The sequence below is a fragment of the Oxyura jamaicensis genome, chromosome 1 (assembly GCF_011077185.1).
Source record: "Oxyura jamaicensis isolate SHBP4307 breed ruddy duck chromosome 1, BPBGC_Ojam_1.0, whole genome shotgun sequence".
Taxonomy (NCBI): Eukaryota; Metazoa; Chordata; class Aves; order Anseriformes; family Anatidae; genus Oxyura; species Oxyura jamaicensis.
This window is the reverse complement of record NC_048893.1, coordinates 12008944-12022530: the sequence shown is the minus strand read 5'-3', so window position 1 is coordinate 12022530 and position 13587 is coordinate 12008944. Positions and strand designations below refer to the sequence as shown.

Below are 13587 nucleotides of genomic sequence, written 5' to 3'. Positions count from 1 at the left end.
TACCTAAGGCTTGGTGTTTTGTTCCATCTATTCCCAATTTCTGTGTGGAGCTGAAGAAAGAAACTGTCCCCTGGGCCCCTTAATCTTGCTTTCATCTAGGTTCTCTGTGAATATTTTTAAAAGCTATGGAAAAAGAAGCTAAGGAAAAAGAAAGTATGTTTTTAAGTAGCTAAAGTAGTTCAGCTCAAACAACAAGAGATAAAGTCAAAATGGAAAAATAATTTAAAAATACTCTGTGAATGAGACTTTAATCACTGTCACATTTCTGTATTAATTGCAGGTTAGTCTCCATATCCTTAAGCCTCATTAGTGTCTTTTACATTTTCACTCAAATAATGAATCTGTAATGTGTTTTGAAAGGGACTTAATAAATCAGAAATTTGAGATAGAGTTGGAGCCTGTGGCTTGATAATTGCTCCTGATGTCTAAATTAATGAGTTTTAAAAAACTGTAAAATTGTTATTTCCTTTTAATGATTTGATCTTTCATTATGTGACCCTTCCCACCACGAATCAGGGACCACTGTTGTTTGTTTGTATGGTGTCTTAACAATGTGCAGCCTCTTTAATAATCACTCCTTCAATAACATATAATTATTTCTGATTTGAATGGTAATGGATAGGAACATCAACAGATAAACACAAACTCATTGCATTTGAATTATAACTGTTCTATTATCTGGAGATAAAGTCAAATACAAAAGCTGCATTAATTCCAATGAATATTTTAATTTCAGGATACACCTAAATCAGGTACTAGCTGCAGTTCCCGGTGTTCAAGCTCCAGACAAGATTCTGAGAGTGCAAGGCCAGAATCAGAAACTGAAGATGTGCTGTGGGAGGACCTCCTACACTGTGCAGAGTGCCACTCCTCATGTTCCAGTGAAACAGATGTAGAAAGCCCTCAAGTGAATCCATGTGTGAAGAAAGAATATAGAGATGACCCATTTCATCAGGTTGGCATCCACTATTTTTGACCTTTAGAGCACACACATCTTCAGTCTTATCAGCTTTATCGTATGTTCAGGAGGCCTGGGAGAACAAACTCCATATTAAATGGAAGTAACAAAGCCAAAGTGATTTGACAGAATTAAAACAAAGAAAATTGGATTTCTACTACACAGTCATTAATATGTCTGTCTACACAGTCATTAATATGTCATTAATATTAATAAAAGAGGTTATGACAATGTACTGAAAGAGCCTGCAGAATATTTTAGTATTGGGATCTTAGGATAAGTACTCAGTGGTTTAAGTTTGCTGTGGTAGATGTTTCTGTCCTTTTCTTGGTCTCTAATGGAATTACTTTTTGTGAGCACATGTCAGGCATTATGTGTGTGAGGGAAATCAAGAAACAGAAGGAAATATATATAATAGATACATATAACCAAACAGATAACATATGTAAAATCTAACGTTATCTGTATGTATAGACATATGATACTACGTATATATATAAATATTTTTTAAGATAAAATATTTCTTTTATTTTTACCTTAAAACTAAATTGTTTTATTTCTCTTTTTAATGCTATTCTGCAGCAACATATTGGCAGTCATTGCTGAAAATTCTAGGGTTTGTTGGGTAACAGCTCAGTGGCAGTCTGCCTTTGGCTAATGTTGGACAGAATCCATGGTCAACAGTTAATAATTTACAATCAAGTATTAGTTTTAATTTGATTTAAAAACACATGGATGTCAGACAGTGCCAGTTATGTTTGTAGTACTAAGATTATCTCTAAATTGCATGCTACTTGTTAATTTGAACCATTTAAGTAAAGAGTCGTGGAGAATGTGAAATATTTTTCTGGTTAAGCATGTAATGTGTGTTGGTATTGTATACATCAGTGCTAAGGAATGTTATGCAAGAGATGGTATTAATGCTAGCTGAGAAAAAATCTCAAAAGACTGGCTTTTCACTCATAACTAGAACTGAAGATGATCTATTTATAATCCCCTTTCCGCCCTCCAAACAAAACAAAACACAAATAGAAAACACCCAAAACCTAACAGAGATAGCAATTTGGATTTCATGCACTCTTTGCTTTTTAAATTGATTTTATATCTTTCTGTTTATATTCCACATAAACTCTAAAGTGGAAGCCCTTACCATAAAGAATTGAATTGCAGCATATGAATTGACTTTGTTTTTCTGCAGGTTTTTTTTCTTTTATTGTAGTTTGTAAATTTTTGAGTTTCAGCTCCTGGTGTTGATACTCCCTCTAGAGGGAGGTATTGGAAATATGTGATTAAAAAGGTCCTTCTGTAACTAATATTTGTCTTGTTTTAACAACATAGTTACATTTTTCCCCCTCTAATGGTAAAAATAATAAAAAGAGAGACAACTGAGTACTCAGCAGTACAGGAAGATTTCAGATACTGATAAAGTAAGTTATAAAAAATAAAAAACAAAACTTCACTTTTAATCAGTGGCAAATTAAACTGTTACAAATATGCCCCCAACACCAACCCTTCTACCACTTTGATGCACATGGCTTGCTGACCAAGCAGGGCTGAGAGCATTTTTAATCACCTGTAAAAAGGAAGAGTGAGAGGGGGCTGAGGGAAATCAAGAAATGGCTGCAGCAGCACTTGTTGCCTCAACATTTTCCAGATCTTTCAGTTCTCACTTGTTTCCTCTCCATTTAGAGTAAGGAAATTTGCAGCCATAAGTGCATTCCTTACGTTAGGCCAGGATTTCTTGGCTGTTGGGCAGGATATATTGATCAAAGTCCTACCTGTTTGAGTCTTCCACAGACTATGGTTAGCACAGGAGGACTTTATTCATAGTAAGGATTATGAAGTATGCAAATATCATTAAAAAAAATGTTGACCCTAGGCTGAACCAAAGAACAGTACTTTTTAAACTGTTAGGGAAAATAAAAATCAGAGAAATAGCAACATTCCATTAAATGCATGGCAAAACTAAAGATTACTTATAAGTAGATCATTGTTTTCTTTCCTCACTCTTTGATATGCTTGAGCACAGAAAAAGTAGCCAATTAATCCTCAGCCACACTAACTCTAAGTTATTAGAAAATAAAATATGAGGAAGGAGAGATCTCTGTACTCACATTTCTTGAAAAAGAAGTGGGTGATCTTGAGGAATGTGTTCAACATATAGTAATGTAGTAGAAGTGAGTGCTGTAAAACAATCTTTGTGTCAGTCTACAGGCATATCAGCATATTGCTGATAAAGACAAGTTGACATAACAATATCTTGATATCACTGATGAAATATTTTCCTTGTCTTTCCCAGAGTCACTTGCCTTGGATCCATAGCCTGAATCCAGGACTAGAAAAAATAAGTGCAATTGTATGGGAGGGTAATGAGTGCAAGAAAGCAGATATGTCTGTTCTTGAAATCAGTGGTATGATAATGAACAGAGTGAGTATTCTTTTTACTTTATACAAATACTATATTTAGGACTCTAAGCACAACCAAAAATAAGTTCATTGCATGTTTTTATAAGAGTATCTGTTATTGGTGTTATTGCTGCATGGCTTATAGCACAGATTACTCATTACTAACAGTTAGCAGTCATATGGACTTAAGTATTGGGACAATAAAATACTTTTGCACTGTTAAGTGCTTAGTGACATAGCCAACCTCTGTTTTAGTCTTCCAAGGTGGTATATGCCATGAATATTATTTATCTCCTTGATTCTTATAAACAACTAACGTGTTCAGTTAGGACTATGCAGATCTGAGTATTTTGTAAGATTAGAAAAGAAAGCGGAATGTCTTCCACTCCCTTCTGCCTTTCCTAGTACTCTTTTTCAGGAAGCAGGTGGAAAAAAACATTTAATTGATGTTGTACACTTTTTCAGAATAGACAATTTAGATACTTTGTAGGGTTAAACATAAAATCCTAGCATAGTTTAAGACAACAATCAGTTATTCTGACAAGTTGATACTTACCATCTCCAAGCTGTTAGAAGCACTGTATTCACAAACTTGGTTCAGATCCCTGTACATGACTCAGAACCGTTAGTTTTGTGTGCAATTATCATAGAGGTAAACCTTAATAAAGCCATAGCCAGCACAACAGAATTCCAATTCTACGTGCACTGTAAACACATGGATTCCATTAAAAACTTAGCACCGAAAATCGAAACACAAACAGGAGTAATATGCAGGATGTAAACAATACAGTTGGACTGGTGCACTTTGCTAATTCAGTGCTCAATTAATTTTTAATGCAAAAATATACACTGAACTGTTTGCACTGCAATGTTATGTTGCCAGTGTTTTTTAATTGTCGTATTTGATTGCTGTGTATTAAATGCTCCTTGAGAACTTCCTTTTTCATAATAGTAAATTGTGGAGATGCTTGGTTGAAGGTTTCATATAATGTATCAGACTATAAAGTATTCTTTGTGATAGCAAGGCAGTAACATTAATAAGGACAAGATTAATTCCAAAATTAAAAATAAAGCTTGCTTTCTTTTGTTTTTAGGTGAACAGTTATATACCAGGAATCGGTTATCAGATTTTTGGAAACGTCATATCTTTAATCTTGGGCTTAATGCCATTTGTATTTCGACTTTCCCAAGCTAAAGATTTGGAACAGCTAGCTACACATTCTGCCTCTGAACTTTGTATTACTGCATTCGGATCAAATGGAGACGTACTGGTTCTCTCAATGGTTGTTATAAGTTTCGTGGTCCGTGTGTCTCTAGTGTGGATTTTCTTTTTCCTGCTGTGCGTAGCAGAGAGAACATACAAACAGGTACATAAAATAAACCAAGAGGATTCACCTGAAACAAAATCAAGTGTTACTTTATTTTTATTTTTATTTTATTATATGGATATTTTAAACTTGTGTTCTTCATTGCGTGAAGATTCATAGATCAATGGTGACAAATACTTCAGTGGGATTACAGTTTAGGAGATAACCCAGATGCAAATGACTGAAGTTTTCTTTGAGCTCTGTAGCTAAGTCTTTTTTCCAGTAGAGCATTTCTGAGGGCAAACCTTTTATGGTTTATTTCAGATTTCTGGCTCAACTCATTGGCCAGTTCTTGGACATGTCCCAGTTTGTCTCAGTTTTCCTCAAGGAGAAGGAACTTCAGTAAAAGCTCTCTAAATTTCTAGTTTTTTCCACCGGTGTGTTTCATTCAAAATATTTCAGTACAATTCAAACCAGTTCAGTTCAGACCCTAGCTCAGACTCCTGTCTGCTTTGCTGGCAGATCTGTCCCAGGGTCAGTGACTGAGAGCACGGCTATCTGAAGAAATACACCTGTTAATTTATTGCTTGATCTTTTTGCAATTAAACTTTTTTAAAAGAATCTCTCTTTTAACCTAATAGTTTCAGACTGTGGGTACTTAACTAGACCACAAAAGAAAAAAATATACTTTCTTTTCTCAAATTATGGTTAAAACATGGGACTTAATGCAGTAGAACAGCATTAACCTGCTTTACTTATCATTTCTGTTGAAAGTAAGTTCTGGGATGAGCACTCTAATGTGAGTTATGGGCTGGTTTGGTTCTCACCCAAATTTTGATAGTATTGCATATCTGTCATCTGAAATTTGAAGAAAGGAAGTGTGGCTAAATTTTGGTTTTCATTAGAATAAGAGGACTTTTACAACTTTTTAGTATATCCCCTCTTTTTAGTAATATGCTTCTCTTATTTCTGCACTGTAATTAACATATTTTACTTTACATTGATAGATTGTACATGACTTTGACATATTAAGTGAAGCTTTTTCTCCATTTTCTTTTAAGTGCCCTCAAAAATGAATTGATAGTTAAATTAATATTTTTCTTCTCTGCAGAGGCTACTTTTTGCCAAACTTTTTGGTCATCTTACATCTGCCAGGAGAGCAAGAAAATCAGAGGTCCCTCATTTCCGTTTGAAGAAAGTACAGAATATAAAAATGTGGCTTTCTCTCAGGTCCTATCTAAAGGTGAAATAATGTACATTTTTCCTACTGCTTTAATGTCAAATATCCCATATGGTCTTGATGAATAGTTGATATTCTTGTCTGAATTTCCCCTATATGAACTCATTCCTGTTGGCACACGTGTGCCCTGTGCACTTCATTTTGGTGACTTGTGGCCAGCAGCAGGAATTAAATGTCTTTTTTTTTTTTTTTTAACTTGGTATAAAATATGAATGTGTGTTCAGAGTAGGAGTCTTGTGTTAACTAATGCTAGCAGAAAAGTGTCTCAGGTGAATACGTTGCATAGATCATCACTTGTGGTATATTATAGACAATAACTTAAAGAGTTAACTTCAAGCCAGAGCATTCTGATGATCCTTTGTGAAAAGGATCGGACAATCTCAGCTTTTTGTTTGCAAGGTTTTTTCTCTTTTTCTCTTTGCATTTGGTGCGTATAGCATGGCATTTAGTCATTAAGCCCTTGATTTCATTGTCATCTTTTTTTTAAAATATTTTTGCTTCTTACCAGTCTTGTTGTATGTTGTAACTGGTATGTCACAGCAACTGTTGGTGACACTTGCTACCTTTTCTCCCTTGGGTATCTATAAACTATCCACATCGTTAGATGTTTTTGAGAAACTTCACCCTACTGAAGCAGCTGCCATTTGGTGGGATCTGAACCTTCTGCTCATGACATTGATGGGATAACTAATTGAAGCTCTGCAGCCATCTCATGTTCTAAGTTTTCTGGAGGAGTCCTCTATAATGAATATCACTCACGTTTCATTATTAGAGGCTCAGGCATTAGCATTGTTTAGTTGTCTAATCTCTCTCAGGTACCATTACAACAAAAAGTCATTCTTGTGCTTTAAAAACTGCACATGCTGGCATTGTTTTGGAGACTGTCTTGCCTTAATTCCTCACAACTGCACTTACATGGAACATGTAGGTGCTATATTGAATTTGCAGTCTTCACATTATGAAGACTGAAAAAGTGGTGAATCTGTTCTTTTTTCATAGTTATCTTCAAATGTATGCATCTGAATTAAATCTTATATGCCTTTGGAGGTATCCACATGTAGTTATAGTTTCTCATATTATGTTGAACTTAAATTACCAAACTGCAAGCTATGAGGAAACTGTTCTAGGTGTCAATCTAACTCGATGTACTAAATATGACTGCTGGTTAGGCACATTTTCACTCATATATATGTCTCCCTTATTTTCAGCGTCGAGGTCCTCAGCGCTCAGTTGATGTCATAGTTTCATCTGCCTTCCTACTGACTATCTCTGTTGTATTTATCTGTTGTGCACAGGTGAGGAAATCTCACATGACTTTTAAATAGTTTTTTAGACTGCCTGTTGTGTGATGATTCCTGTTAAGGTAAAAAAAAAAACACAGTGAAAAATCAGTAACAGCTGTTAGAGCTTTTTAGAAGATTGAGTTCCATTTATATTGTTCATTTTATTTACTTTAGCATATTATCCCCTTAGCCATGCTCTAATAGCTGAAGAAACTTACAGCGTAATTACTGGCATGGTGGTATTGTTATTACTATTCATGTGTCCTCTTTCATTGCATTGTGGATTTTGGAAAACTGTTATTTCTAGCATATTACATCAAAACATACTTTGCAAAGATTTTAAAAAATATGTGTAATTTGATATTGCCCTTAGTTGATGAATTTGTTGGCTGTAATAGCCTGCCCTCTAGTGGAATATTTTTTTGTAAGTTTAAATAAGATTTTTACTAGTCAAGAAGCTTTTTGTGCTTGAACTTCTGTTTCAGCATGCAGGGAAGCTTCTGAATTACTTCTAGTTGTATTTTAGTTGCTAATTAGTTTTCCTGTTAGCAAACTATAAATATTTAAAATGATTATAATTTAATTTAGCAATAACACCATTTGAATTAACTTTCCATGTAATTCAGTACATTTGAAGGTATGTTTTGTTTTCATCACACGTGGTGTCTTTGCAAGTTCAAACTTGTGTTTAAATTCTTAGAATGTAATACATTTTTCTATTGCTTTAGAATATGAAAAAAAGACGTTTAAATTCTGAGTCTTTTATTTCACTTTCCGATTCAGCCTTTTCTCAGATCTGATATCTTTAACAAAATTCTGATTTTTAAATTATGATTGAAAAATCTTTTATGCCTGAAAACAGCCCATGTACTTATTACTGGGATTTTTTTCTTGGAGCTGGGGAGATATGTAATTCTTTCCTTAAGTAGCAACATAAATATTAACTCAATTTTTTTCTTTTGCTTTCAGCTGCTTCACATGCATGAGATCTTCCTTGATTGTCACTACAATTGGGAACTAGTAATTTGGTGCATTTCACTAACACTTTTTCTTTTACGATTTGTTACTCTTGGATCTGAAACCAGTAAAAAATACAGCAATACCTCAATATTACTTACTGAGCAGGTGAGAATTTGTGTAACTGTACGTTATTCTATCTAAACAAACATTCTTCTAGTAGGTCTTAGGTGTGCGTTGTAGATGCATTAACATAGGCTGAATTGGAGAGTTAATTGTGGTATAGTGAGACAAGTTATTCAAGATCCTTACAACCTAAAGTTAAGTTTCTCTAGGCAGTGTGTGTCTTTGTTTAAAAGTTGTGTGGAACATTGAGATGGCCAAAAGCCATCTCTTTAGGCAAGCGTGCTTAGACAAACGAATGTGACAATTGATATGGCTAAAGATTTAACAGAACACAAACAAAAAGGTCCTTAAATAAGGAAAAGCCTCAACTCTCAAAGTATTGTATTGAGAGTAAAAGATTTGAAAACAAATTTACTTTCTGCAGTGAGTCACTCTGCAGTCCAATAATTCTGACCTCAGGGTTACAAGGATTACGTACAGTGTCCTCTAGGTTCCATGGAAATTTCTTCTTTCAGTCATTTCTTAATGACTGCTTTGGATCTACTTTTACTCTCAGGAATGTTCTATTCAGCATTTGTGCTGCAAACTCCCTCTGCTCTGTCTGGTACTGCTGATAGTTTTCCAGGCTAAATGTGTTCAGTTACTGCCAGGTAAGAAGCTTCACTTTTTGGTCTGAGAGATTCCACACCAGTGCAAAACATCATTCAGGACATGATGAGGCTGGGCAGCGAGAAGACAGACTGCCTATTTACCTTTGATAAGAAAAAACGAATTATCATTGAGCAAAATATATAAGCAGTCATTTATGTCATCTGTCATAAGCTTCACAGCCTGACTTTGGGAGTCTGCGTGGAAGATTTTGTTCCCTGACTTGACTTCCACTGTTTATATAAAAAATGTTAAAAAAAACAAAAAAACACACACACAAAAAAGTCTGTAGACAATAAGTCTCATTTATATGAAGCTTCTAAATACACACATGATGTAACTTTTTGCTCTGCAAGATTTTCTGTCTCTCTTAATCTCCTAAGTTTGGTGTTGGAAGACATCCAAGATATGGTAGGGTAGGAACAAGAAATATTATTTTTTGTATTAACAATTACAGGAAGTTGGTTTTAAGCGGTGCTCAGCATATATATCTTAAATGTGTACTTTAACACTTGAAAGGTAAAGTGATTTTCCTATGGTTGAAGCCTCATCCTTTATTAGAATTTTAAACATAACCTTTAATAAATACACAAACCATTTATTTAAATCACTTGATAATTTGCACTAAATAGCAAAAACGTATTTTTGTTTCTGATGAACTCCAAGCTGATGACTCACAATTGTTCAATTTTTCTACTGGAAGTAGTGTACGCACTACTTAGTACTTTTTGGATTTCATTTTAAAATCTTAGTTTAAATTATTCTTGAAAAGTACCTCAGATCAGTTACACTGAAAAAGAGTAGATTCTTAATCTAGGAGTAAATGTACAAGCATGTGAACAGACCTACAAAGAGAAGATGTATACAGATCAGTCACACTAGGAGTTTGGTGGGATCCAATAGGCACAGGTCCTGAGAGATCTTTGCGTTGGTCCGATGGTCCACAGAGGCCGAGTAACCTAATGTCCCTGTGAAGTTTGTGTCCTGTTTCTGGAATGAAAATGGAAGGAAATGTTGGAGACAGGTACTGGAAAGCAGAAGAATGTGAAGATCAAGGCAAGAGAGAGATTGAGAAAGTCCAGCTTATATTTTACTTTAGTAGGTTTCTAAACTATACTCTTCATGAGAATTAGCCCTTCAGTATTTTAAGCCAGTTAAGTTGAAAAGTTTAAGTTAACAGAAGCAATCTCTCTCTTTGGTGTCCAGAACTATAAGTAAATAAATAAACAAAATTCAGGAAGTGTTATGTCATCAGACATGTATTGAATCCAGTTTATCCTATTATAATTAATTTCCTTCATAAAGGCCCTGAGAGAGTGCTTTATTAAAAACAAAATATAATTCACAATTGTTTCTGAGAAAATAAAAAGGATGCATGTCACCCTACACAGAACTCATTTTGGAGGGTTGTATGTATTAGTTGGATACCATGCCACATTTGTTCTTGAGTTATATGCATGTCAGATGTTTTGGCCTGTTGTGAGAGACCAAACCCAAACCATTGGCTTACACTCACTTGATTATCTGAAAAAAAGTATTTCTGAACTCATGTCCTTGAAAATCAGACACTAATGGCATTACGCTTGCTGTAAAAACAGAACGAAGCTTTAAAACAACAATAAAAACAGAAATGGGCAAAAAAGCCTTAAGCCTTAATCCCCAGATTCAAATAGATAAGATGAAGTTGCAAATTGTATTTTGCATCAGCAAAGTTCCAAGCTCTTCTGTATGCTTTATATTCAACCTGTGAATTTAACAGTTAAGATTCATGGTGGGAAACTAAAAGATCATCGTTTTTGATTAAGGCATTTTTGACTGTATGCTGCTTGTCTCTAATTTTTCCAAGTCCTGAAAGTGTTTTTATTTGCTCTTGTAAAGTAAGTACATCTGTGGCATTCCCTGTTGAGAAAAATACAAGGTATGTTCTGATCCAAGTTGTTGTCTTGCCAATTTCAAGCCTCAGAAATTGGTATGGTGGATGGCTGGGGGATATGCATATATCAAACTCCCCTCATGTTTCAAAGGATATTACTGAATGGTAATTTTGGGAGTAAATTAGTGAAATCTGTTCAAATTTGTTGAAACAGATTTGAACCTTCCCAGGATTTGTTAGCTACAATTTTTTCCTAGATTTGCCAAACTTAGACTTTATTCTTGGTTTATTCCTCTTTCTAAAAATTTGAATTGGTGAAATCAGGATTTTTTTATTTAAGGTCTGGAATCACTTTGCCTCTAAAAGCATAATTTACTTTCAAGTGAAATTGATGGTTGGGGAACTTAATTCGCCTTGGAATATATTAGCAATCCTTTTTGATTTTAACTTAATTATAAAAGCAACTTCCAGTGGCCTTTTCAGAGAGAGATGAGAAAATTCAGCTACTCTTGTTCATACGGCTGTGTCCTTATTTCAGTAACCGCTTTACAACAAGGACTCCTATAGCGACACTTCCTTTCGACTACTTTGCTGCTGTAGCTTGATTAGAGTCTCTCATCTGAAGGACTACTTGAACGTATTACTAATTTTTTTTTGTATATTTTTGATAATTATCATCCTGCAATAAATAGTTCAGTATTTATCAAGATACTTTTCCTTTTATTTGCTTTTCTTATGCAATGAAAAACAAAACCCACCAAGCTAACTTGGCCTGGTCTAGTCTATCAGACAGGGAATCGGGACAATCAGGATTGAAAGCTGATGTTTCAGAGTTGCCGGAAGACAGCTAATTTGTGCTCTTAGCTAAACGTTCTCGGAAACCATGATCTAAAGAAGTCTGCATCACAGAAATATTAAAACGATTAACAGACTGCTCTTCTACAGCAATAATGAGCTTAATTCAATAACTTTTCATATTTTTCAAGGCATTGGGAAGACTTTCTGCAATCAAGGTGTTCATGAACTATTCAAGGATACTAAAATATTTTAAAAGGAATGACATTGTAGCAGAATTATGTTTTATCCTTTTAGTCAATTCAGTGCCTTGGGGATGTTAAGCCTGTGAGGTCTGCATAGTAGTATAGTAATTTCTGGATATGAACCAACAAACTTCAAACCTCAATCAAAGAAGGAAAAATGTGCTTTGCCCAATTTTTAGATGAAATTAAACTTTAAATTTTAGAATTGTTCCTGTAATAGTGGCAAATGTTGTATCAGAAAACATTGTATTTTTCTAAAGTACCGAGCCCAGTATTTGTTCTTAAAAATTAAAAAGAAAGCAAAGAAAGTTTCTTGCTTGCAGAAATGTCATTGCTGTTCTATCATATACATGCTGAATAATTACTTCATTTTATTATAAAATGTTTCGAAATGAGTTCCTTTAAATTCTGAATAAGCGGTGATACTCATATTTTGTTCAAATCAGATAAACTTGTACTTGAAAATGGAGAAAAAGCCTAATAAGAAGGAGGAACTGACACTAGTGAACAACGTTTTAAAACTTGCTACTAAGTTACTGAAGGTAAGATCTAAAGCAGTATTACTCTGTTATATGTAAGATGGAGACTAGATTGCTTAAGGAATCACCCGTGTTACTTCTGCAGGTGATACCGTATACTTGGGTATCTGCTGTGTAGCTGTGTCACAGTGACTCTACTTGTTCATACCACTTCAGTCTGTTACGCTGCTGTCAGTGTGTGTCACAAATAATTTTTACATACAATAAGTTTTATTCTCTATATGAGTAGAGTGAGAGGAGGAACTTCAGGGTGGACAGGATAATGAACCCTCAGGAAATGATGCAGTATTGTTTTGAGTCTTGATATCTGTTTCTAATAATAAGCTACTAGATGACTTGTATTCTTCCACAAAAATAATTCATCTTAAAAACTGTTAGTGGTCAGCATTCCAAAAAAGCTTGGTTATGCTTGATGTCTTCATTACTTACAGGAATTGTTACATAGGTCCATTTACGTATGAATTAAAGATACGGGTTTCATTTAATGTATTCCATGTCAGCTGTGTTTTTGAACTATAGGGCCAACTTTTTTGCATGTTTGCATAGAATTTCAGTGATCAGTGGAAAAGATTTAGCTAATAGAATATTAGCCTGTTTGCCAGCTAACTGTCTTTGGAGTGTAGGAGGTATTTCGGCATGGTGAGAGGAAATGTATTTTTTTTTTTATGACTTCAAATTTCTGCAATTGTGCTGAAGAAAAATCACCTCACTTATCTGGATCTAGAACATGGGCATGCCTCGGGCTTGCTTTATTGTTGTTACTCTTAGGAACAACCCAGTGGCTGAAGGTCTCAGGAAGACACATTTGATCCTAAATTGCCTTTTCTAAGTTCTTCTGTTGTTTCAAACTCACTGATTTGTCATAGATCAGGGAAGCAAGCTGTTCGTTCTTCCATTTGTCTTGGAGCTTAATTCTTGCTCTGTAACTATCTCATTCTCCTTCAGAGTAAACATTTCCCTAATCCAAAACTTACCTGAAGGTTACCAGAATGCAAACTAAGAGTAAATGATTTAACACTTGAAAAACTTCTAAAAAATATTTCAGTTTTTTTTTTATAACAAATAAGACCAATTAAATCTAGTTGTGTGCTATTGCACTAAATTTAACAGTAAATAACGTACAGTTCCCTGAAGTGGGCTTTCAGAAAGGAAGCAAGTCTTGATACTACAGAAAAATTCATGACTTGCCTCCCCACCTCTCATGGCAAGC

General features: G+C 34.6%; 1 protein-coding gene across 6 annotated transcripts in view; it reads left to right on the top strand.

The window, feature by feature from the left end:
- Window positions 1-13587, top strand: part of PHTF2 (putative homeodomain transcription factor 2) — a 65291-nt gene that overhangs the window by 46532 nt on the left and 5172 nt on the right. For all 6 annotated transcript variants that reach the window (XM_035315553.1, XM_035315550.1, XM_035315551.1 and 3 more), the window contains 7 exons: window positions 737-955; window positions 3258-3386; window positions 4459-4731; window positions 5783-5914; window positions 7120-7206; window positions 8164-8319; window positions 12285-12380. In XM_035315553.1, coding sequence (XP_035171444.1) covers window positions 737-955; window positions 3258-3386; window positions 4459-4731; window positions 5783-5914; window positions 7120-7206; window positions 8164-8319; window positions 12285-12380 — 1092 coding nt within the window. The remainder of the gene's footprint in view (window positions 1-736; window positions 956-3257; window positions 3387-4458; window positions 4732-5782; window positions 5915-7119; window positions 7207-8163; window positions 8320-12284; window positions 12381-13587) is intronic.